Source organism: Trichomonascus vanleenenianus (genome assembly GCF_965637985.1).
Source record: "Trichomonascus vanleenenianus strain CLIB 3782 genome assembly, contig: TRVA0_024S, whole genome shotgun sequence".
Classification (NCBI taxonomy): Eukaryota; Fungi; Ascomycota; class Dipodascomycetes; order Dipodascales; family Trichomonascaceae; genus Blastobotrys; species Blastobotrys vanleenenianus.
In genome coordinates this window covers 148,634-173,082 of record NW_027481863.1, presented here as the reverse complement: position 1 = coordinate 173,082, position 24,449 = coordinate 148,634, and the positions used below count along the sequence as shown (strand labels likewise).

The window sequence follows — 24,449 nt, the reverse complement described above, 5'->3', positions numbered from 1 at the left end:
TATACCTGGTGAATCCATTTGTTCGGATTTTATTCCATTCACTCGTTGTAGTACGATCTGTCCGTTCTTTGAGTGAGACATTTCATATCTAATCATTGAGACATAATATCGAATAGCGGGATCACGAACTTTCTAAAGTGAAACCACTTGGGTATGAAAACTATTAGCAGGTCTAGATTCACAGCAAGTAAATCACTGTGATTATAAAAGCTGTAAACCTTAATACAGTGCCAGTACCTATCTATTTGAAAGTTCCATATAACCTTTTTGTAGCGCCGGATTCACCTATCAAGAATCATTAATCCGCTCTTGTAATCTACTATTTACCTTAGCTAGTTAGCTGATATTTTGTTAGTTGACTGGTGTAGGCCCCTAGGGTCTATGATTGTCGTTTCAATGGTATGACCTCCAAGGTACCTTGGTCGCTTGACGCCTTTTTAACAGCCCATTCTTCCTCATTAATATCCTGTATCGCAATGCCAGTCACGCTTCCGCCAGAGATACTAGAAATCACATTTGGCTCCCTGGACCCGTTTAGCCTTCTCAGCGTAGCACATACTTGCATGCAATGGCGGGAGATAGTCAGGTCCATTGATTCACAATTCAAGTCTCAGGACGCGCCATTAGACATACTCGAAGACAACACGCTGCTCTTTGACTCGCTTGGGCCCAACTTTAACGTCCAGTTCAAATCAGCCCTGGTGTTACAGAATATCACCAGAAAGAGTCCTCTTAAAGTAAGCCAGATTAGACACGACGTGCCAATTATCAAAACCAATGATCCATTACCGCAGTGGTTTGGCGAGTCACACGTTGAAATTGATCAATCGCCCAGTTCTATCATCAACGAGCAAAGCATTTCCCAGGGGTACATAGAGTTCATCGATTCGGAGTTACCAACTCAGGCAATTCAGGTCAAAGTTAGAAACATGAGCCACGAGCTAATTGCAGCCGGCTCACTACATGGAATATCCGATCGCACTCACGTTCAGTCGACGTTCGTAGCGCGATCCATGCTCTTCGTCAATACAATTGGAGAGAAACTCAAGGCATACACTCTGCCGGACTTCACTCTGCTCTTCACTACCACCGCTGCGAGCAACCAAACTCCCGGATCGGTTATCATAAACGACAACTACCTGTGTATTCCCCCCTGTAATGACTGCCCTCATTTCACCGCCCCCAACATTAGAGTGTTGCCCTTGAAGAGCCCCGACCAGTGGTATACAGTTGCATCAACATCCCTCTCAAGATTCTACTCTGCCAGCTTCAAGAACATTACAACCGTATCCCCCAGGTACATATGTGTTACAATGTCACGCGGAGACTCTCGATGGTTCCACTACCTCGTCCTGGTCGACCTCTACAAGTGGACTACCTCAGCATATCTAGTTATGGACCACTACGGCAAGTGGTGCGTCAATTGGAACGGTAAAGTCGTCTACGTAGTCTCCTAAGCATTTCTCCGTCCAGTCGCCCCGAACCCTCCTCCTCTATGGTCAATTGAATTCATTACAGTCAATATAACTTACCCAGACTCACTGAGGTCAATACAAATGGTAGCCTCCAAAACTTTTCAAAGGGGGGTTTGAGGGGCTGGCCCCCCAGGTAGTCAATTGTAGTCTAAATTATTGTCGGTAGATGCGCAAATACACGGTGAGATTAACCCTGCCGCTGGTAGTGAGCAGGTCGAGGTTCTTCAAGTCGTAGAGATTGTGGAACCCCCAGCTGTCGTCGCCGATGTAACTGAAGGACCGCGTGTCCTCAAACCCATTGTACGCACTAGGACGCACTGGATTCCATATCATGAGGGCGAAGTTCGCGGAAACGGCCCACTCTGGGTTGTTGGCCGGGTCTGCGGGGGCAATCTCAATGTACGCTGAGATATGGGTGCCCCGCCGGTGGGCGTAGCCATTTGGGTACATAATAAGAGACCATTTGAACCCATACGCCTCGAAAGTAGGACCAGTCACCTTACCCTCGTCGTTCGTCACTAGGTTGTTCCAGTCGTCAATGACCCACGTGAAATCCGTGTCTAGCGCAACGATTTTAGGGTCCGTCAGTACCTTGGACCGCAAATCCCGTACTATCCTCTTATGTTAGCCTGACTCGATCGCCTTCCCCCTACTTACCAATTTTCTCAGTTGCACTCGCCATCTCTTTCTGTCGTTTAGTACGAATTATGTTTCTCAGCCTCTTCAAAACGTGTGGTCAACCTGCGGGGTTACAGCCGTGCCTCCCCCCCTTAACCTTCAGCCGCATACCGCGCCGCACATGCTACGCCGCACGACTAGACGCCGTCCTTAGTATTGAGGGGGTCTGGGGGCAGAGCCCCCAGCTACGGGGGGTTTGGGGGGGGGGGGGGCTGGCCCCCCCAAGAGACGACTAGACGGGATCAATTGAATGGGGGCTCTGCCCCCAAACCCCCGGAGCAGGGGGGCGAGCCCCCCAGACCCCCCTCCCTGTTGTAGAAGAAGAAGTAGTATTAACAAGTTATATATATATAAATATATAATTAAACCAATTGCTTGATCTCGTCGAGGGACTTTTTGGCAAAGTAGCGGACGTCGACGTCTGTATCGTCTTCAAGGGACTCGAGTTTGGGGCGGATGGTGGACGAGATGAGCTGCTTGGAATCGGAGTTGTGGATGGTTTCGGCGAGCACCTGGAGGGATTTGGCCACGTTGAACCGGATATTGGGGATTGGGTCGTGGATGAGTTCGAGCACAAAGGTGAGGATGGAGTTGGTGATGGTTTCCTCGTCCATGACGGGGATGAGGGTGGTTACGGCGAAGAGGGCGGTAAGGCGGTACAGGTAGTTTGCATTGACGCCGACGATAAGGATGTGAGGGATGATTTCCTCGCGGGCCCACTTGGCGCCAAATACCTGGGTCAGCTTGCGGAGGTTCTGGGTAGCGGCCTCGCGGATCGAGTAGACCGAATCCCACAGCCACGTCATGCAAAGAGAGCCCAGCTCGCGGTCAAAGAACTCGACGCCCAGCTGCTCGGCCAATAAGGGAATGTGTTCAATGATGGCGAGCCGCACTCGCCACTGCTTGTCCTTGGCCAACTCCGAGATAGCCGGCAGCAGGCTCTTGGAGAGCAGTTCGATGCCAATGACCTCGTTGAGCGTTTGGAGGGTTGAGATGATGTTGAGCCGAACGTCGGGGTGCGAGTCCTTGAGCATGAGCAGGAACACGGGCAGCAGCGACTCGGTCGTCTTCTCCTGTCCCAGCAGCGGCGCCAGCCGCGATAGTTGCGTCGCCAAAGCAGCTCGCACGTGCTGCGACGAGTCCGAGGCGAGTTCTTCGACTTCGGGTACCACCTGCGCCAGTATCACGTCACGCGAGATGAGGCTGCAGAACCCGGGGATCTGCTTGGCGATGGCGGTGCGCACTTCGGCCTCGTTGTCGCGCATCAGCTGCAGGAAAACCGTCACGAACTTGTCGCGCAGCTCGGCCGAGTTGAGCGCCACGGCAAGCTTCTCGAACCGGTCCGCCGCCATGTACCGCACTCTCCACGACTTGTCGTTGAACAGCACCGTCGTGTACGAAATGAGCTCCGAATTGTGCTTCGTCACCCCCGCCGCCTTGAGCCGGTCGGCAATGGCAATCAGCACGTCCACCGACAGCAGCCGCACCGAGTCCTGGTCGTCAAACGCCTGGGTCTGCAGCATGGTTGACATGGATCCCTCAAAAGTGAACTCCGGTAGAGCCTCAACGAGCTTGGGCAGGTTGGTGGCCGCCGCACGCCGCACCATGGGTGCCTCGTCTTCCGTCAGCTGGCGGTATTGGGCGAGTAGTTGAGTCTGGAGCTCGGGCGAGACTTTGGCCACGGCGTGGCTGTACAGACCCGTCGCCGAGACGCGGCTCGAGAACCACTCCGTTGAGGAGAGGCGCTTAATGAGCTCGACGATGTGCTCCTCGACCTGGGCCGGCGACATGGCGTCGGTCAGCTTGTTGAGCGCCTCAATGGCGCGGTCGCGCACCACGGGCTCCTCGACCGCCGACAGCACCTCCAGCGGCCGAATGAGCACCGTGGCGTGCTCGGGGCCGCCCACGTAGGGCACCAGCTCGCCCAGCTCCTCGGCCAACACCGTGAGTACTTCGTCCTCATCTTCTTGTGTGACTTCTTCGAGGAACGGCACCAGCTCGCTGCGCGACCGCTCGGGGCCCAGCGCCAGCGCGATCGTCGAGAGCCGCCGGATGGCGTTGAGCCTCAACGTCACCTCATCGTTCTTGAGCTCGTCCACCAGCAGCGCCAATGCAATTACCTCGCTTCTATTCGGGTCCGCCTCCATTGTATGTGTATAAATTAGTGTCGTAATGACTTGTCGTGTGGTCGTTTCAAAACGCGCCAAAAGAGGACAGGGAGGCAAGGGAGGGCAGCGTTATCTCTTTTATTTTTTTTGTCGCTTCAAAGTCCGGCCTGGATACTATCGCTGCTCTCTAACAAAACACTCCCAAACACTCTGTAATTGAGGGCCTCTCGCTTCGTGTGCTCTCCAGAGAAATAATGGGTTGTCGTGTGAACTTTTGTCAAAGGCTTTTTGTTGTCCCCTTTTTCCTCCCAACCCTTGTCGTCCCCCGCGACCCTCCGCCCCAGGGGGCGCTATCACCACTAACCTTTGGGGTTGCTACGAGTTACTACGAGTAGCTACGATTTAATTGTTTACTATGTAGGGGAGTTGTGTGTATTCGAGGGCCAGCCCTCGAGCTCCCGTGGCGATGCTTCGCATCGGGGTGTGGGACGACATCGGCTATGTGGTGTCTTGGGTGCACACCACGGAAATAAGCGCTCGATGGGGGTGGCGATGGGCGCCTTTTTATAGACGCATCGCCATTGTCCTACCTTCCTTTTCTGTACCCGAGTGTCGTTTGCCATCACATGCCCGGAGTTGTTGACCCATTGGCTACACGAACCACTTAGTGGCTGTAGTGATAAGGACGTTTTAGATCTGTTAATCAATTATGCCGATTATATGGAACGCGTAACTGTTAGTGAATCATTCTTAATTAGTATTAGGTAGTATCTACACCGTGTAGTATATGAAGCCAATGGTGATAGTTACTCATTGACTACATGTGTAAAGAGTACCAGTAGTTTGTAACGAACCAACTAGTGACTGTAATTCTAATGTCGTTTAGATCGCTTAATTAATTATGCAGTTATAGCTGATAACATCCAAATGCGTAACTGTAGTGCATTAGGCTAGGTAGCACATAAAGTAGAATATAGGTAGTCAATGGTGATCTGAGATCATGAACAAGCTTAACCGTTACAGTTGATGTCTCAATGATCTAGATTATTCAGCATACAGCAAATACTAGCATGTATGGTCAATTTCAGCAATTGCCAAAGTACTTTGTGACCCAATGAAGCATAGTATAGAAGACCACTGAGTTGTTGGTCATTGGTTAAGCATTGACTCTCGCCTATTATTGGGGGGACCAGTCCCCCCAAACCCCCCTGAGGCTCCGCTTCGCGGAGGATTCGCTAGACTAAGTAACCTAAATCTTTAAGAGATCAATGAATCTACGCCATTTTAATTGAGATAATTGAGATAATTGCAATGAGTGGCCAGTCAATGGAGCCAGATCATATACATTGACTATTGACCATGCTTTTCATATTACAGTACTACCGGTTACCCGGTAGGGTTTGACACCATTCATGAATCAAATCGCCTATACACGGCTGACATGAGTGTAAGTCAGATGACTCCATTCAATCATAAAGATTACCAAGAGCTACGCCTATACAAGCTATTGGAATGAAAGCATATCAAGCCGATTAACACAGGGAAACCAATTGAATGACAGGGAAGCCAATTGGATAATGGACACATTGTAATATATATTCTGAGTAGCGTAGTCATGGTGTCCATCCTAATTGTAATACATATGTACCGTACTTACTTTTAGACTCGATATTAGGGTAGAATAGGTAATTCTAGTGCTACCTAGGTAATTTGTTCCAGAACAACTAACCATAGTACAATAATAATCCTCACGATGCATTAAACCACAAGATAAGCCTACCTACTGGTAGTGTCGGCAATATATTACCCCAAAATACATTAAGCTCCTTATCAGCAGTGCTACCCTCCGCGAAGCGGAGCCCCAGGGGGGTCTGGGGGGACTGGTCCCCCCAGTTACGGAAAGCAGCAAATGAGCCTCCGTAAACCGGTGTTTTCCATCTGACTCTGGCGGATGCATGCACTCAATGTGGAGATGCCCATCTCAGTACATGCCACCCAGGCGGCTTAACGGAACCTGCATAGAATATATTCAATCCCTACTGTAGTTCAGCTTACGGTCTGGAAAAGTTCTCTCCACTTTGTGAGATTGTTGGGGAAGGTCCGAGGAGGGTTGTTTGCTCAACGGTATGAAACCAGCGACTCAGAGTTTGTAGAATGAGTCTATGGAGTCCCCTTGCTAACCGCTGCTTATCACTCAGCGGTAAAAATCAGCCGCACCTTATCACGAAGATACCCCTTTAACAAAAGTGATCCGCTATCTCGCTATCTCTATATTACCACGTATATCGCCAGTCACCACCTGATATAGTTCATGTCGTATCTTATCACACTTGTAGCAATTCAATTGTGACGATATCCAAGGAGCGGGAACTGTTCGCGTGTCTGAATCAAGGGCAGCCATCGCGGTCACACACGCATATTCGGTCATCCGGGGTACATTTTCATACATTTCCATACATTTGGCTGTGCTAAGATTAACCTTAGCTCCGAAGAAGGCCTCCCCCAGGTATATAAGGCCGTATTTTCCAGATTTGCTGCAGTTCCATAGTCAAATATATTGAATATAATAGAGATGGGTGAACATAGAATTTCGCTGCCATCGCCATCGTCGGCCTACCAGTCACCGTCAGTCTCGCCTGAGGTCTATAAAGCGGCCCAGGACTACTTTGAACAGCAGTACAACGACGGTATGTCAGACCAGGAGGACTTTACCACCACCCCAAAAACGCGAAACAATTCAACCTATTCGACCAACAGCGGCCACCACTCCAACGTTAGTCTAGTCATGCAGGACTACCAGACCGACACGTCGAACCACTTGCCCTGCGGATGCCTCCAGGGCGCCTGTGTAGGCAACGCCTATTGGTATAATGGAACAAAGCATAAGGGTGACGAGTACTACCGTACTCATTAATCTTTTATTTATTTATTTATTAAAAACTCTTCATTGATTCTATTATTTTGCTAATTGAGTCCCTGGGGGCCAGCCCCCAGACCCCCGTAGCTCCGCTTCGCGGAGGAACCTAACAGTAACATGTTTAATGGGCGAACAGAAAACTGATAATTGGGTATACAATCACGTACTTAATAGAGCTTATGATAATGTTTGCATTATCAGGGCATTACATGTATATAATTCTAGACTTTATACAGTACCGGTAGCGGTAATATTGCGACGAGCTTGTAGATTTACGGTAACAAAATCTGTTACGAGGAGCGCGTTGGGAGCTTGTTGCCGGCTATTGTTACAATCGTCCATTTCTGTAACAAACTTGGAAAATGACCGCGAATCCTACAGCTTCATAGACTTTTGCTGCAGATCAAATTTGATAAAGATAGTACCTGTAGTACGGTCTAATGGATTATTATTCCAACAATTGTAATCAACTGTAAATATTTTAATATTAATAGCGTTGTCAACTTACAACTCCGCAAGATGGCTGGATTCTGTATCAACTTTTAAAACAGCACCGCATTTTAGCTCCCGGAATCGGATAGGACCAATTGACGGGGGTTTGGGGGCAGAGCCCCCAACTACGGGAGCTCGAGGGCTGGCCCTCGAATACACGAGATAAATGTAGGTACTATATAGGACTAATTAGGACCAATTAATTTACGGTATGGATCAAGTACTAAGAGAGTAGTCCTGGGAGAGCCATCGATTGAACATGGCAAGTGCGGCCTCCGGCTGGTCATGAGGTACCATGTGGCCCGCCTGATAGACACGCAGGAACGTAAACTTGTCGTAGTTCGCCAGCTCGCCAGCCGCTTTACCACTAACCTCGAATGTCTCGTTGCTGGCCGTCGAGAACTGCGCAGAGCCCTCCCACGCCAGATTCTCCACCCACGCCCAGTTACCAACCCAATTGCAAATGAAATCCAAGTCGCCGGCATAGATAAGTACTGGGATGTCATCGTCCAACAATTGACTGACGTACTGCTGGAAATGTAACGCCTTGTCGCCGCTAGTTTCAAACGCTCCGTTGACGACATTGTTACACGAGGTGAAATTCATGTCCTTGGCGCCGATTGCCTCCTGCACTGGCTTCTCATTGAGCCACTCTGACACGTAGACAAGGCTCTGGTAGCACTCAGGGCCCACGCACGGCGTCTTATAGTCATACAAGTTCATGCCAGTTTCGACGTATGGGTAGAGCTGAGTGTAATCACAGTACTCCGCAGCATCCGCACAAGCAGAATTATTGGACACATTGCTGTAACAGTCGTTAAGCATGGCCAGGCAGGTCGAAATATTCGACTTCATTGTGTTACAGTCGCTGGCATTCAGAATATCGTTCACCTCACACGCAAAGTCGTAATATTTCGGATACTGCTCCAGCGGATCAACAAGGCCATTTCCAACCAGCAGACTGTCAAGGTGAAGATTCGAATTATTGTGGACAGCTGAGGCAAAGGTCGGGCCGTAGTGACCGCCGTAAGACTCGGTCGCAATGTGGAAAGGCAGCTCCTTGTATTGCGGGAACTGTTCATAGAACAGCTCCAAAAAGGCAGTCACGTCCTTGCTGGCCTCAAGGCTTGTGTCAACAGGAGTTCCACTCTCGTCTGACCATGAAAATCCGGTTCCCACGGGCTGGTCCAGGTAGATCATGCTGGCATTGTTGTTCCACGCATAGTTGTTGCGAATGAGCGCGAGCGAGCTGTCCTCTATGAAGGACGGACCCATTTCGAAGAACAAGGCCGTACCTATTGAGGAGCAACCTGGCCCACCCGAAAGCCATAGCACAACGGGGTCGGTGGCAGGGTCGTTCCGGGACTCGAAGAACCAGAAGAACAGATGGTTCTTACCGTCTTCAACATCCAGGTAGCCCGAGTATTGCTGCACCGTGTCCACGCCCAATGAGCCCGGGTCGGTCACTTTGAGCACATGGTTGGGAAGCTCTCGCTTCGTGACGACATGGCTCCAGGTCTCGGCGAGCGCAGTCCCGAGGCTCAATGCCACGATTAGAGGCTTGCTGACTGTTGGCAACTTCATTTCTGCTTCATCTTTCACTCCACCTGCGATCGATCCCTCCTTTATACATCCTTCTTGTCTGGTCGTACTTTGAAATATGTACCCGATCGACACGATCACCGGTCATTCTCCGGACAGCTCTCTCATTCCCCGGTCCTCGGGGGATCCAATACACTGGGGGCCAGCCCCCAGACCCCCGTAGCTCGGCTTCGCCGAGGACCATGGAGGTACCTCGAAGCAAAGTCCTATTGGGGTCGGGGAGTGATCCACCCATTTTCCACTCTTGAGTGTTTATTCGAGGGCCAGCCCTCGAGCTCCCGTATCTAGGGGCTCTGCCCCCAAACCCCCGTCATACGAGATCTCCGCGAAGCGGAGCTTCAGGGGGGTCTGGGGGGACTTGCCCCCCAGTTACACTCCTACAACATGGGTAGATCATATATAGTAGTAATAAACGAAGATAATACGGATGTTCTATAGGGTTACTCCTCAAAATTGAAGTTGCCGGAGAGCCAAGTGTTGAGCATGGCGACCGAGTTCTTAGCCTGGTCGTGTGGCACCATGTGGCCGGCCTCGTAGACTCGCAGGAAGGTGAAGTGGTCGCTGTTCTGGACAGTACCGGCCTCATCACCGTTGACGGTCCATGGCTTGGTTGGGGCATCGGCAAAGTCCTTCTGGCCAGACCACTCGAGAACCTGTGGCCAAGCCTGGTTGCCAAGCCAGTTGCAAATGAAGTCCTTGTCGCCGGCGTAAATGAGCACGGGGATTTCGTCCTCAAGCAGATTGGCAACCGACTTCTGGAACGGCTTCATCCAGTCCCCGGCAAACAGGAAGTTCTTGTTGATGTCGAAGTTGCACGACTGGTACTTCTCGACCTCAGCACCGACCGCAGCCTTGACCTCGGGCAGGTTGAGGTACTCGTCGACAAAGTGCAGGTCGTCGTAGCACAGCTCACCCTTGCACTCCTTACGGATGTCGTACACGTTGAGGCCGGTGCGCTGGTAGGGGCCCATGTTGACGTTATTGCAGTAAATGGTGGCTGGGACGCAGGTCCACGCCGAGTCAGTCTGGTAGCACGAGTTGATGAGGCTCAGGCACCGAGCCTCAGAGTCCGCCATGTTCTGGCACTCCTCCTCAGTGAGCACCGCCGGAGCGCCGCCCTCGCCGCAAGCCATCTTACGGTAGTACCCGTCGTACTGCACAAGCGGGTCGGTGAGACCGTTGCCAATGAGCACCGACTTGAGGTCAATGGGGTTCTCCGAGTCCTTATTCCGTAACACGAGCTCGTCAGCGAACACGGGGATGTAGTGACCCGCGTACGACTCGCCGGCAATGTGGAAGTTGTTCTTCTTGTACTGCGGGAACTTCTTGAAGAAGAGGTGGACAAACGCATTGAAGTGGTGCGCCGCAGCGGGGGTCGTGTCGACGCGGTCCTGGCCGTACGAGTAGCCCGTGCCGACTGGCTGGTCGAGGTAGATGACCGAGGCATTGTTGTTCCACGCCCAGTCGTTTCGAACTGGCTTGTGTTCCTCACTGATTCGCGCCGGACCCAGCTCAAAGAAGAGCCCCGTTCCGGTGGATGAGCAACCGGGGCCGCCATTGAGCCACAGCACCACAGGGTCGTTCTCGGGGTCGTTACGCGACTCAAAGAACCAGTAGAAGAAGTGAGCGTCTTCGTCTTTTACGTCCAGGTAACCCGAGTACTGCTTGACCGTGTCAACTCCCAATTCCTCGGGGTTCCGGACTCTCAAAGCGTGCTGCGGGAACTCGCTGTCTTCAACAATGTGAAGCCAGTCGCTACGCGGAGTGAAGCCGACCTTGGAGGTGAGCTTCTTACCAGCCTTCTTGGCAGTCTCAAACGACAATTCCGACACGGCCTTGGGGAACTTGGTGATCACTTCGGCCCAGGCGCCAAATGCCTCAGCGGGGATATCTTCAAACTTATCGCCTATGGCATCGGCGATTGAAGCAAGAACGCTCTTTACACCCACACCCATGAGGCCTTCAGCATGGTCGCCCATGTTGTTGCCCGGCAACTGGAAGTTAATCTGGTCCTCGTGGTTGCCACCCAGCGAAAAGCCCTGGGCGGTGGCGGCTAGGAGCACACCAGCGGCGAGCTCTGGATACCACTTCATCTCTCAAACAAAAAAAATAATCTACAATCCAATTAGTTGAATTCCGCCAATACCTCGCCAGTTCACTTACTAGTTTAGCTCTAGTTCAGCTCTTTCCTCTCGAATTGCTTTGGAAGTCGCTTGTCCAAAGTGAGCGTTTAGCGGAAGGGAAGCCAATCTGGGGTGGTGGTGGTGGTGTTGCCCCGTACGGCAACTTCCGCATTGGGAAACAACAAAGGCCGCGCCACAACAACAACCTTGCAGGACTCCGGCCCGGCCGATAAGCTCACATCCTGCACCAGATTGGGTATCCCCGTAATAGCAACAATTAATTAAGCGCCCGACGGAATACTGCGGGACGTTGTAAGGTAAACGCAACCAGGATGACGGGGGAGCTATAAGGTAAGAGCCAGCAGGATGACGGTGAGCACAGTAATGAGCACAGTAAGCACACAACAAGACCAATTGCGCCGTTTCCGTTGGTACTCGTCTGCCTTGCGCAGCTGCCTCGAGGCTTGCTCCGTATTGGACGCGAGGCTTGTGATGTTGTTTTCGACCGTATCGATCTGCGTGCCTTGTTCCGCCACCAGCGCGCCCAGATCCTGGAATATCGAGTTAATCTCGCGGATACCGCGCTCAATGTCTTGAATCTCCGTCTCCCGCTCCTCAATCATCGCCGTCTGGAAGTCAATGTCGGACTGGTTGAGGGCCGCCGCACGTGACTGCGCTTGCGCAGGCTCCACATACAGCTGTTGCTGAGTCGGCGGCAGCAGCGGCGTGCGCTCGCTGGCTGCCGCCGCAGAGGATGCGGCTTCCTCTTCGTGGATGAACAGCTGGTTGGCGTGCTGCTGCTGGATAAGCCGCTGTTTCTCGACGGCGGACTTCTGGATGGTCCGGAACTCGTTGAGTAGCCCGCCAAACTCCTTCTCCAGCTTCGTCTGTGTAAACCGCTGGGTGCGCGACAGCTGTTTGGGCTCCCAGTCGGCCAGCTGCTTTACGTCCCGTCCTAGTGACTGGAACTTGGTTGTTGCCTCGACTGTCACCCGCGCAAGCCTCTCTTCTACGCTCTTGTTGGACCGCGCGGTGCCGACTTTGCTCACAAGCTTCTGCAGCACATTTATCGAGTTTGACAACTCGTACAGCTCATCTGTGACAGCCGTACAAAGGACATCAAAATCCTCGTATTTATTTGCCCCGTTTTGGGCTTCTATCCCCGGTCCCGCCTGGAACGACATTCTCTATTGCTGTGATAAATAGGGAGGCAATGGATCACTGTGTCGTTGTTGGGAGAGTTCACCTTCGGTGCGGCTGTGCGCACACTTTCGCTACGCTCGGGCTGTACTTGGGGGGACCAGTCCCCCCAAACCCCCCTGGAGCTCCGCTTTCGCGGAGATTTTAGGTGACAGTGGGGGTTTGGGGGCTCTGCCCCCAACTACGGGAGCTCGAGGGCTGGCCCTCGATTGTCCAGGACTAGTATAACTGGGGGGACCAGTCCCCCCAGACCCCCCTGGGGCTCCGCTACGCGGAGGGGCTCGTTGATTGATCTGTTTCCTCCGTGTAGCGGGAGCTCGAGGACTGGCCCTCGAAGGATTAGAGCTCAGGTAATTGTACCTGGTAGTAGTGGTGCGGCTGTGTATGTGGTGGAGAGACGCGTTGTGGCGCGCGCGCGGAACGGTAGAGCCAATTTACGCGTTACGCGACTTGGGAAATTTCATCTTCTCCAAATATTACGCGTAGCCATATGAGTGCAGAGGAGAGAAGGAAGAAGCTGGAGGCTCTGAGGAGCAGAACCAGCAAGGGAAAGCGCGTAGAAAGCGATGAAGAAGATGATGGCAGGATATACGACGAATTGAGCGCGGAAGAGTATAGAAAGTACGCGCGAGAGCGGTTATTGGAGGATGATTTCGTAGTCAACGACCAAGGCGAAGGGTATGTCGAGACCGGAGCGGATGATTACGAAGCATACGATTATTATTCCGACGAAGATATGGAATCGTCTCGTCCGGCCGTAAAGAAGAAGAAGAATAAGGGCGGCGAGAAGCCTGCAAAGCCCGATGGAGACATCAGTAAGATGTTCCAAAGAAGTACAGTGGCTGCTAAATCACAAGTCAAGGTAAGTTTGCAATTATTTGGATGGATATGAGTTCTGCTAACAGCTGATAGACATCAACCAAGGAAGATGAGGACTTTATGGAGGGTCTTTTGGCGGATCTGAACACGTCCAAGCCTGTATCGAGCAAAGCCTCCGAGCCCAGAAGGACGTCACTCCAGATCAAGCGTCGCCAGAGGTCTCCTTCTCCCCTGATTAAACGAGAAATGCCATCTTCTCCGTCAGCATCGCGTGGAGAAGACACGTTCGACACTATAGACGCAATGGACGTGGACGCACCAGAGGACTTGGAGGACGTTCCAATGACAGAAGTTAATGAAGAACCAAAAGCGAAGGAAGAAACCCCAGAAATTTTTCTCCAAGACGATGACGAGGATGATGAAGATGAGGATATGGTGATGGCAAGGCCGATGGCTGCTAAGTCCGTCACTACTAAGGTCTCCATTTCGGCCACTAAACCGAAGATCGAACCGAAAAAGGAACCAAAGATGGAGCCAAAGAAGGAAGAAGAACCAGCTTCATCACCCCAAAAGGAAGAAGAAGACATGTCGTGGCTGCAGTTGCGTGAGAATATTGCTGTGGAAACTGAGCCAGTGCAACAAATGTCCGCCAAGTTCGAAGAAGCCATTGAAGACGGCAAGATGCTGTTCTTTATGATGGACCACGAAGAGCGTAACGGTAAACTGACGTTGTACGGCCGAGTCAAGAATCGAACCACTTCCGAGTCGTTCTCAAGTTGCATGCTCCAGCTCACCGACATCTACAAGACGGTATACGTGCTGCCCCGGCCAAGCCACAAAAACTCCGGCGAGGATGTTGAAATGGGCGAAGTCTACGAAGAGATCCAAAGCATTCTGACCAAGGCGGGCGTGACAAAGTCTTTCATCAAGCCCGAGACTATGAAGTACTGCTTTGAGCTGAAGGACGTTCCTCGAGGCGAGTCCGAGTATCTAAAGGTCATGCTGCCTTTCACTGCTAATGTAAACTTTGACACTATCGAAGGAAATACGTTCTCCCATGTGTTTGGCGCCAACAAGACCACGTTCGAGGAGTTTGTGCTACACAAGAAGATCATGGGCCCCAGCTGGCTGGAAGTCACGGGCGCCAAGGAGATGCCGAACGCTTCATGGTGCCAATTGAGTGCTTCAGTGTCTATTGGCAGCGGCTTCGAGCGGTCTGAGGCGGTTGTTGCTGTTACCGAAAACATTCCTCCACCGCCAATCAACGCCCTGTCGCTCTCGATCAGGACTATCATGAACCCCAAGAACCATAAGCAGGAGATTATGGCTATCAGCGGCCGGCTCTACCGAAACGTGGCCCACGATACAACAACGCCGGCGGACAAGATCAAATCTGTCCTGTTCACCGAAGTGCGTCCAATGGAGCAGATCTTCCCGACCGGGTTTGAGAGAGTGCTGAAAGAGAAGAAGGCTGATAAGTATACGACACTCCATAAGTCTGAGAGCTCATTGTTGAACAAGTTTGTGGGTCAGATGCAGCGATATGATCCGGATGTCATAGTCGGCCACGAATTGCTTAACGTTCATCTGAGTATCCTCTGCCACCGCCTTAAAGATAACAAGATTCGGTTTTGGGATAAGATGGGCAGACACCGCCGCCAGGCGTGGCCTAGCGGGTTCGGTACTAACGCCTATGAGTACGCCCAGCTGCGAGAGATCACCTCCGGCCGGCTTTTGTGCGACCTGAGCAACGATATGGGCACTTCCATGATGCCCAAGTGTTCCTCATGGTCGCTCACTGAAATGACTGACCTCTATCTCGACGGTAAGAAGCGGGTGGATGCTGATATTAATGCCCTGAAAAGCACTCGCAACCGAGACGCACTCGGGCTGTACCAGTTCCTTGCCCACAACGAAACTGACACTTATTATACAGCTGCCCTGGCGTTCCGCATCCAGATCCTTGCTCTGTCCAAGCAGCTGACCAACCTCGCTGGTAATTCGTGGGCCAGGACGCTTGCCGGGTCTCGTGTAGACCGAAACGAGTACATTTTGCTCCATGAGTTCACTAACCAAGGGTACATCGTGCCGGATAAGGGCTCCTCGCAGAAGCGTGGCCAGACCAAGGACAAGTACAAGGGTGGTCTTGTTCTTGACCCGGAGCGAGGGTTGCATAAGGATATTGTGCTGGTTATGGATTTCAACTCGCTATACCCAAGTATCATCCAGGAGTTCAACATTTGCTTCACTACTGTCGAGCGAAACAACTTTAGTGGAAAGGAGGATGAACTTCCGCCGCTGCCTGAGAAGAGCGTAGCCATGGGTATCTTCCCACAGCTGGTTCAGAACCTGGTTATGCGACGACGAGAGGTGAAGAAGCTCATGAAGGGCAAGTGCAGCGAAACTGAGCGCGTCCAATGGGATATCAAACAGACAGCCCTCAAGCTAACTGCCAATTCCATGTACGGCTGTCTTGGTTACGCAGGATCGCGATTTTACGCGCTGCCGCTTGCCATGCTGACCACCTTCAAGGGCCGAGAGATTCTGGGCGACACGAAGACTCTTGCTGAGGACAATGGTCTTCACGTTGTTTACGGCGACACTGACTCCGTTATGGTCAACACCAACGTGAATGAATTCAAGGAAGCACTGCGCATTGGGGCTGAGTTCAAGAAGCACGTTAACGAGCAATATAGGTACCTGGAGATTGATATTGACAATGTGTTCCAGAGCCTGTTGCTGGTAGCAAAGAAGAAGTATGCTGCGCTGCAAATGTCCGAGTCTAACGGTAAAGTGGAGACCAAGATGGAGATCAAGGGTCTTGATATGAGGCGACGAGAGTACTGCCAGCTGTCTAAAGAGACCTCCATGTTTGTTCTAAACGAGATTATGTACAAAGAGGACACGGACCAGGCCCAGGAGACTGTTTACAGCCACCTTAGCGAATTGGCCGAGAACGTCCGCAACAACAACGTGCCGCTCGGCAAGTTCATTATCCGGACTATGCTGGGCAAAGACCCTGAGCAGTACAATGAGAACGACAAGAGCCCGGCGGTGTGTCTTGCGCGGCGGCGAAAGGCCGAAGGCAACATCGTCAAGGCTGGAGACGTGATGCAGTTCATCATTTGTTCCGGCGAGGGCGCTCCGGGTGAGCGAGCGTACACGCTGGGCGAGATCAAGTCCAAGAACCTGGTGGTTGATGCAGATTACTACTTGTCTAACCAAATCCTGCCCACTGTCAACCGACTCCTCGATAAGGTCCAGGGCACCACGATGATGCAGCTGGCAGAGGCAATGGGTCTTGATACCCACAAGTACCGCAACCACCACAACTCCAACGAGGGCTCTTCTACGCATCAAGATCGAGACCTTCAGCCCCTGGAGAGCACAATTCCCGACCGAGACCGGTTCCGAACCGCCATCCGGCTCTCCATCAGGGGTAGATGCGGCCACTCGTTTGAGTTTGAGGGGCTCGTAACCGCATATAAGTCTGTCGACGCTCGGGGAATCAAATGCCCCGAGTGTTCAACTCTCGTAGCGCCCATTCTGGTGAATACCCAGCTTGAACTGGCTATTCGAAAGGAGGTTGCGCGGTACTATTCGGGCTGGGTTGTGTGCGACGATACCTCCTGTGGCGCCCGAACGCGCCAGATAAACGTCTACGGCAAGCGGTGTATGGGCCAGGACGGAGACTGCCAGGGGACAATGCGCTTCGAATACAGCGATAAGGATCTCTACAACCAGCTGCTCTATTTCGATGCTATCTTCAACATGGACAAGGCTAAGGCGGAGCTTGAAGACGACACTACCAAGGCGCAGCTCGACGCTGGCGAAATTGCGCGGATCAACGCCCTGGCTGAGCAAAACCGTGACCGGTTCGAAACCACTCGTCAGGTGGTAGCCAAGTACCTCAGGAGCTGCGGACGACGGTACGTTGACATGCACAATATCTTTAATTTTATGTAATTGTGCATAGACAGGCTTGACAGATGGTTACGTGGACACGCGTCTTCAACACACTCTCTAATGGCTTGAACCTGCCTGCTTGATCCACACCGCCTATACAGCCTCTCTTTTTAGAGCTTTATTTATCGATTACATCACTACTTAACGACCTTCATTAGGCAACATCACCCATAATAAAACAAAGTTGATTCTATCAGCAGGTTGGCCATAGCGGCCTGCCCTTCACCGACATGATCCGACGGGTGCCAAGCTTCCCTAAGGCCGCTTGATTGGCTCGGATCCTCGCCAACGCGTCGTCAATGCGCGTCCGGGGTGCAGGAGAACAGCCCCGCGAGCGCACGTGACGTATGCGCCGCACGGCACTCGTCCCAAAACGGCAATTTCTAAGGGGGCGGAAAGGGGGAGGAGTGGTGCCTAAGGGCTGACTGGTGCAGACTGCATTGGAAGAGTTTTTCTATTTAACCTCTGCAACTTGGGTCTTTGGAGCGAACTAGACCATGTATATCCCTCATCTATGGACCGCCCGGAGCGTGTCATTCTGCCCGGCGAGCCTGGTGCGGCGCGACATCTCAGACACGGCTCACGGTAAGACACTGAAATTTCACTTTTGACGGGAAGCGACTAACCAGGGTGTTTTAGCGTTTAAGAGCTGGAGTACGTGTATGGATAACACTGGCTGCAAGATCATAGCTATTGCCGGTATAGCTGTGTGTGCTTTACTGTGTCTGTGGATTTTTATTGCGGTTGTACGATGCTGTATGACCGGGTTCAGCGTGCTCTCCTCGTGCTGTTTCTGCTGCTGTAGCGACCGGCATCCCTCGATGGATCCTCAGTTGCAGTACGCCCAGCCAGTTCAGCCCATTGTAGTTGAGCAGCCAATATACCGGGACGTTCCAAAATCGTCTCCTCCTCCGGAGTATGGGTATGTTGGCAACTATGGCGACCGACGTCCGCAGTCGAACCCAAGATCGAACCCGTGGGATGACGATTCAAGTACTAAGGCGCGGGACCAGACGCGTGATATAGAGATGGAGCGCTATGGTCCTGATAGAACGTTTACTCCACCGGCTTCGCCGTTTGACCGCAAGTTTGTTTCTCCGCAGAAATCGGAGCAGAATCTTTACCAGCCACGGGCGATTCCGCCTCCAGCGGGTAGTCTTCTGCCAGATGAGCAGTATAACCAGCGGCAACATACCCAATTCCAGCAGCAACAGCCGCAGCAATATAGCCAGCATCCTCAACAGCAGTTCCAGCAGGAGTATGGCCAGTTCCAGCAGCAGCAGCAGCAGTACCAGAACCAGCAGTATAACCCTGCGGCGAATCAGTACAGCGGGTACAGGGGGTACCAATAATATATTAATGTGCATGACTGCGAGGCTGGGCCTCGGTAATATATTAATGATGTCAGTTAAAATTGGTAGATTCAATTAATGTTACTGAATTGAATTCACTTGTTGATAAACCAGTTCATTAATGTTGCTGAAATGAATTCAGTTAACAACATGTAATGGATCAGTATTGTAACCAAAAATTTGTTACAGCGCTGGGAGTTTGTAACGGAAAATCGTAACAATTTTTAACAAACCGATTGTCAATACAGTAACTGGTCGGCTAGTGCTCGAATACACTACTACTGCACAGCAAATGAATTCAGAGTAAATAATTGACATACATAGATCTTGTTGCGACATTCATTGGTGTTCCAATTTGCCAATGGTTATTTAAAACACTTCGCCACAACCCTTGGCCCTTTCACAGTCTTGTCCTCTGCAATCTTCTTATCGACATAGATGAACGATCTCAACGTGTGAAAATTCTTGCACCAATCTTCGGTCAGACGATAAGGCCCGTAAAAATGCCTCGGCAGCCGATTCAGTCCTCCGGCAAAGTCGACAAATAATTGGGAAACGCGCGGCAAAGAAGCAAATTGTTTAATCACACTGTGCCATCCTTCGGAGTACTCGTAATAGCACCAAAGAACAACCTGGGGAGGAAGCCAATTGCACTTCCAAAGGCTGGCCATCTGCATAATGTTAAACTTGTCCTCCTCCACGCGCTCTGCACAGTCGTCATCGTCGTCGAAATCATCGTCGTCGCTGTGAAAGTAGCCATCGCCATTCAACTGCTCGAGGCCATTTAACCCTGGCCCGCCCGGCACGAAGGCCAAAATATTTTCGGCGAGGTAGTCATACATAAAGGTTCCTTCATGCGTGAAGTAAAGCGACTCCGAAGGCCGGAAGTGGTTCAGTAGCTGCACTAACTGGTCTGTTTTTGAGTCTTCAAACCAAAGAGCCCTTATCTGCCCCACTTTATGCCGCTGCTCCATTAATTGCGATACCAATGGGGAAGGGCTAAGACTGTTTTGGCGAATAATAAGGGTCTCGAGTGAGGGTAGATTGAGTGTAGTTTTCAAAGATATACACATTCGAAGATCCAGTACCTTGACGCCACGACCGGTGATTGTGGAAGTCACGCTTCTGAGCTCTCCCATACTATCAGTAAATCTAATTTTCTCGATGTTGTCTGGGAGCTGGAGGACGTGATCAAATTCTTCATAGGCAACTGATGTAAGTTCGAACTCAAGATCAGTGAGATTTGGACACGCCGATAGCGCGTTGATCCAATTGGAAGGAATTCTCCCCCTTCCAAGTTCAAGCTTTCTGAGAGACTTAAATGGGGCGAAATTTATCTGACCCTCACCAAAAAAACCAGATCTAAAGACTGTAAAGCCCGCTGTTGTTCTCGTTGGCCGGTCAAACGGCTTTAACTTTTCCAGCAAGTTCGCGGTAGCTGCTGCTCCGTCAGGCGAAAGATCAAACTTAAAGTCCACATCTTGTCGTCCTCTGAATGTTTTCAAAATGGTATCTGCGAGAGAACCATCGTCTGCATCGCCGACACTAAACTCCACTTTAGTCAGACCAGGTGCAGTAGCAAGCTCAACAGCCATATCCAAAAGGCGGAGAGAGTAAGGCCCATTCACTTCTGTGGGATCCGACATGATAAAAATCGAGACGGTTCGAATATGCTCGATATGGCGCTTAACAAAGTGACAAGCATGTTTAAGTTGCCATTTGCTCAAGGACGCGCCGTAATTGCAGCCCGTGTAGTAGCCATCAATTGAAAAATTCTTTATCAGGTGACTAATTTTAGCCGCCGTTTTCTTGTCCGACTTACGGTTTGGGCCCCATGCCTTGTCAATTTGGGCCCTCACTTCACGGCTTGGTTTTCGGAGATTTTCAGCAATGGTCTCGTTATATTTAACACCACGAGTCAGATATTCGGTGTACACTCGAGCCAGCAGGGTTTGAGCCGTCCTAAAGACGTTCTTCTCCTTCATGGCTTGCTCTACAATCTCTTCCATAGTTCGTATCTCATCCAGTTTGAGCGGAGAATGATCGTAACGTATAGCACGATAATCAAAGAATTCCCGCGGATCAAAGCGAACGATATGAAGCGAAACGTGGTTCCAAATAAGGGAGTTAATCGCCGCATTAAAATTACGGCATACCAACCTATAGTCCCCGAAACTGATTAGGCAATCTTCGCGGGAGTAGTTAAGAATTGCGGCCCAGAGCTCCTGTGGTACGCGCCTAGTATCAAAAGGAGCCCCTTTTGGCTCGTTAGAGGCTTTGTTCGCCGCAGGGATTTGAACCGGCTTTTTGTTCGTCATACTGCTATTACTTGAGTTTGTCATGGCTGTTATTTTGATGTCAAAGTTGTGAAATCCCAGGAAGTTGAACTCCAAGATCAACCCCGCCTTCAATGGTGCGGCTGAGACAGCAACGCATAATGGCTGAGGACCTGCATATTAATTGTACCGGTACAACGTTCCGTCAGATCTAACGGTCAATTTGTGGTACTTACACCAATGACTATAAATAAACTATTTTGTAGAAATGCTAATTCTGAACACAATGGATAGAATCTTATCATTATCCTAAACTTGTTGATATGAAGTAGACATCATGAAAAGTTCTGCCGAATCCAAAGACGTACATGTACAACGTTGTACCCAACCACGTTACTGGAAATACGTTATCCAGCATATACAGTGTTGTGTGCAAAAAGAAGTACTTTATAGTTTACGCGGCGTCGGTTGGGCAAGAGAATATATTAACTAAACTTCTATTCAAATGTCATCCTCGTGGTTCTTCTCTTCCCAATTAGATTCTTGGACTACCAACAAGTGAATTCTACAAAATAAATTCAGTAACACCAATAGACTGTCATGGTCTATCAACAACTGAATTCAATCCACTTAAATTGACACTTACTTCACCGGCCCCGCCGTTTGACCACAAGTTTGCTTTCCCTCACTCAGACCTGAGCAGAATCTTTACCAGCTCAAATTATCAATGGCTATTTGAAGTACTTGGCCACAATCGGGGGCCTTTTGACACCCCTGTCTTTTGCAATCTTCTTATCGACATAGATGAACGACATCAACCTGGAGTCATAGTTCTTGCACCAATCATCAGTCAGGCGATAAGGCCCGTAAAAATGCCTCGGCAACAGATTCAAGCCGCTGTCAAAGTCGACATATAGTTGGGAAACGCGCGGCAAAGATGCGAAGTGTTGAACCGCACTGTGCCATCCCTTGGAGTATTCGTAAAGGAACGAAATAGCAACCTGGGGAGGAATCCATTTGCACTTCCAAAGGTTGGCCATATGCATAAGGTTGAACTTGTCATATTCAACGCTCTCATCATAGTCGGCAAAATAGTCTTCTTCGTCGTCAAGATACTCGTCGTCGCTGTTAAAGTAGTCATCGTCGCCGTAGAAATGCTCGAGGCCATCGAAACCTGGCCCGCCCGGCGCAAAGGCCATAATATTTTCTTCAAGGTAGTCTTCCATAAAGGTTCCTTCATGTATGAAGTAAAGCGATTCCGACGGCCGAAAGTGGTTTAGCAATTGCACTAACTGGTCTGTTTTCTTGGATTCATAGCAAAGAGCCTTTATCTGCCCCATTTTATGCCGCCGGTCCAGTAATTGGGATACCATTGGGAAACGACTGTCGTGGTTAACTATAAGTGTCTCGAGTGAGGGGAGATTGAGAGTTGCTTTCAAAGATATGCACATTCCAAGATCCAGTACCTTGACACCACGGCCGATAATTGTACCAGTTTTGCTTCTAAGTCCTCCCACCCCACTAAGAAGCTTGAGTTTCTCGATCTTATCCGGAAGCTGGAGGACGCCATCAAATTCGTCATAGGCAACACTTGTAACGTCGAACATAATCTCAGTGAGATTTGGACACGCCGACATCGCCTTTATCCAATTGGAAGGTATGCTGCTCATTCTGAGTTCGAGTTTTCTGAGAGACATAAAGGCGGCCAAATTGATTTGACCCTCACCGGATCCGAAGATTGTCAAGTCCGCCGTTGTTCTCTTGAGCCGGTCAAATGGCTTTAGCTTTTCCAGCAAGCTCGCGGTATCTTCTGGTTCCCTGGACGAAATATTAAACTTAAAGTCCACATTTTGCCGTCCTCTGAACTTTTTCAAAATGGTATCTGCGAAAGTGCCATCGTCTTCCTCCCTCAGATTGATATCCACTTTATTCAAACCAGGGGCAATGGCAAGCTCAACGGCCATATTCACAAGGCTACGAGAGTAGGGACTATTCAGTTCTGGGGCGTCCGACGAGATAGAAATCGAGATGGTTCGGATATCCTCGATATGGCGGTTAACAAAGTGCGAAGCATGTTTGAGCCGCCATTCCCTCAGAGACGTGCTGTAGGAGATGTAGTCGCGATCAAAGTTCTTTATCAAGCGACCAATTTTAGCCGCCGTTTTCCTGTCAGACTTACGGTTAGGGCCCCATGCGTTGTCAATTTGGACCATCAATTCACGAGTTGGCTTTCGAAGATTCTCAGCAATGGTCTCGTTATATTTAACCCCACGAACCAGATACTCGGCGTATACCAGACCTAGCAGGAGTGGAACCATCCTACAGCCATTTTCCTTTGCGATAACTTGCTCTACAATCTCCTCCACAGTTCGAATCTCATGCAGTTTCAGCGGCGATTGGTCGTAAAGTAAAGCACCTTCGCCCGAGATGACAGGTTCAAAATCAGAGATAGAAAGTGCAACAGAGTTCCAAATAAGTGGGTTAATCGCTGAATTGAAATTATGGCATACCAGCCTATAGTCCCCGAGGCTGATCATGGGCTCGTCGCCGACGTAGTTAAAGATGGCGGCCCAGACTTCCTGTGGTACCCGTTTAGTATCAAAGGGGGGCGCCTTCGGCTCGTTAGAGGCTTTGGACGCCGCAGGGATGTAGGCTGGCTTTCTTTTCTTTGTGTTTTTATTCCTTGGTCTCCCCATGGTGGTTATTCAATGTGAGAACCCAGAAAGGTGATGAGGAACAATTTATAGAAACCCTGCTCTGCGGCGCTGCTGAGACAGCAACACAAAATGGCTGAGGACCTGCATATTAACTGTACGGGTCCAAGTGGTAGCTACACGCATAAGTAAACTGTTTATAAAATTGACACCTCTTGTGACTGTGGATAGAATCTTATCATTATGATAAGCCTGTTGAAATGAAAATATCGATACTACCGGTACGTGGTGTTGTACTGGTACCGCAGCAGTAAAGGATTATGAAAAGTTCTGCTGAATCCAAAGACGTACGGTACTCAACCACGTTACCGGCATGAAACGTTATCAAGTAAATATAGCACTGTGTGCAAAAAGTGCGTTATTTTTTCACGGCGTTTGATTTGGCAAAAGAAATATATTTATGAGCTTCTATGTAATCCAAATTTCATCCTCATGGAACTTCTCTTTCCAATTAGAGGCCCAAACTATCAACAAGTGAATTCAATTCAGTAACACCATTAAACTGCCATGGCCTATCAACAACTGAACTCAATTCAGTTACATTAATGGACGTTTACTCCACCGGCCTCGCCGTTTGATTGCAATTTTGCTTCCCTCGCCAAAGTCAAGAACATTTACCATCCGCGGGGGATTCCGCTTCCAGCGGGTACTGTCCAGTCAGATGAGTATAAGTATAATCAGCGGCATCCATATCCGATTGGAGCCGCAAAAAAATACTGTCAGCGTC

General features: G+C 50.4%; 11 protein-coding genes across 11 annotated transcripts; 4 read left to right on the top strand and 7 right to left on the bottom strand.

Moving 5' to 3' along the window:
• Nucleotides 1–401: 401 nt before the first annotated feature.
• TRVA0_024S01794 (uncharacterized protein) lies at nt 402–1,457 on the top strand (the record flags this gene model as incomplete). Its single annotated transcript, XM_076685408.1, has 1 exon — nt 402–1,457. One exon carries the CDS (start codon nt 402–404, stop codon nt 1,455–1,457), a length of 1,056 nt encoding a protein of 351 aa, XP_076540414.1.
• Nucleotides 1,454–2,157, bottom strand: TRVA0_024S01772 (uncharacterized protein; the record flags this gene model as incomplete). The annotated part of the gene is made up of 3 exons (XM_076685407.1): nt 1,454–1,488; nt 1,533–2,086; nt 2,133–2,157. The coding sequence occupies 2 exons, from the start codon at nt 2,155–2,157 to the stop codon at nt 1,629–1,631; spliced, it is 483 nt and encodes a 160-aa protein (XP_076540413.1). The 3' UTR covers nt 1,454–1,488; nt 1,533–1,628.
• A 358-nt stretch (nt 2,158–2,515) lies between these two features.
• TPD3 (protein phosphatase 2A structural subunit TPD3) lies at nt 2,516–4,300 on the bottom strand (the record flags this gene model as incomplete). The annotated part of the gene is made up of 1 exon (XM_076685406.1): nt 2,516–4,300. The coding sequence occupies one exon, from the start codon at nt 4,298–4,300 to the stop codon at nt 2,516–2,518; it is 1,785 nt and encodes a 594-aa protein (XP_076540412.1).
• A 2,533-nt stretch (nt 4,301–6,833) lies between these two features.
• TRVA0_024S01728 (uncharacterized protein) lies at nt 6,834–7,175 on the top strand (the record flags this gene model as incomplete). The annotated part of the gene is made up of 1 exon (XM_076685405.1): nt 6,834–7,175. The coding sequence occupies one exon, from the start codon at nt 6,834–6,836 to the stop codon at nt 7,173–7,175; it is 342 nt and encodes a 113-aa protein (XP_076540411.1).
• Nucleotides 7,176–7,886: 711 nt separating this feature from the next.
• Nucleotides 7,887–9,254, bottom strand: ATG42 (S10 family peptidase; the record flags this gene model as incomplete). The annotated part of the gene is made up of 1 exon (XM_076685404.1): nt 7,887–9,254. One exon carries the CDS (start codon nt 9,252–9,254, stop codon nt 7,887–7,889), a length of 1,368 nt encoding a protein of 455 aa, XP_076540410.1.
• Nucleotides 9,255–9,712: 458 nt separating this feature from the next.
• PRC1 (carboxypeptidase Y) lies at nt 9,713–11,488 on the bottom strand (the record flags this gene model as incomplete). Its single annotated transcript, XM_076685403.1, has 2 exons — nt 11,436–11,488; nt 9,713–11,386 (listed from the first exon to the last, which is right to left on the bottom strand). The coding sequence occupies exon 2, from the start codon at nt 11,363–11,365 to the stop codon at nt 9,713–9,715; it is 1,653 nt and encodes a 550-aa protein (XP_076540409.1). The 5' UTR covers nt 11,366–11,386; nt 11,436–11,488.
• Nucleotides 11,489–11,739: 251 nt separating this feature from the next.
• PEP12 (syntaxin Pep12p) lies at nt 11,740–12,579 on the bottom strand (the record flags this gene model as incomplete). Its single annotated transcript, XM_076685402.1, has 1 exon — nt 11,740–12,579. The coding sequence occupies one exon, from the start codon at nt 12,577–12,579 to the stop codon at nt 11,740–11,742; it is 840 nt and encodes a 279-aa protein (XP_076540408.1).
• Nucleotides 12,580–13,085: 506 nt separating this feature from the next.
• On the top strand, nt 13,086–17,380 carry POL1 (DNA-directed DNA polymerase alpha catalytic subunit POL1; the record flags this gene model as incomplete). The annotated part of the gene is made up of 2 exons (XM_076685401.1): nt 13,086–13,457; nt 13,508–17,380. 2 exons carry the CDS (start codon nt 13,086–13,088, stop codon nt 17,378–17,380), a joined length of 4,245 nt encoding a protein of 1,414 aa, XP_076540407.1.
• A 497-nt stretch (nt 17,381–17,877) lies between these two features.
• On the top strand, nt 17,878–18,732 carry TRVA0_024S01618 (uncharacterized protein; the record flags this gene model as incomplete). Its single annotated transcript, XM_076685400.1, has 2 exons — nt 17,878–17,965; nt 18,020–18,732. The coding sequence occupies 2 exons, from the start codon at nt 17,878–17,880 to the stop codon at nt 18,730–18,732; spliced, it is 801 nt and encodes a 266-aa protein (XP_076540406.1).
• A 365-nt stretch (nt 18,733–19,097) lies between these two features.
• On the bottom strand, nt 19,098–21,074 carry TRVA0_024S01596 (uncharacterized protein; the record flags this gene model as incomplete). Its single annotated transcript, XM_076685399.1, has 1 exon — nt 19,098–21,074. One exon carries the CDS (start codon nt 21,072–21,074, stop codon nt 19,098–19,100), a length of 1,977 nt encoding a protein of 658 aa, XP_076540405.1.
• A 665-nt stretch (nt 21,075–21,739) lies between these two features.
• TRVA0_024S01574 (uncharacterized protein) lies at nt 21,740–23,704 on the bottom strand (the record flags this gene model as incomplete). The annotated part of the gene is made up of 1 exon (XM_076685398.1): nt 21,740–23,704. One exon carries the CDS (start codon nt 23,702–23,704, stop codon nt 21,740–21,742), a length of 1,965 nt encoding a protein of 654 aa, XP_076540404.1.
• Between the last annotated feature and the right edge of the window lie 745 nt (nt 23,705–24,449).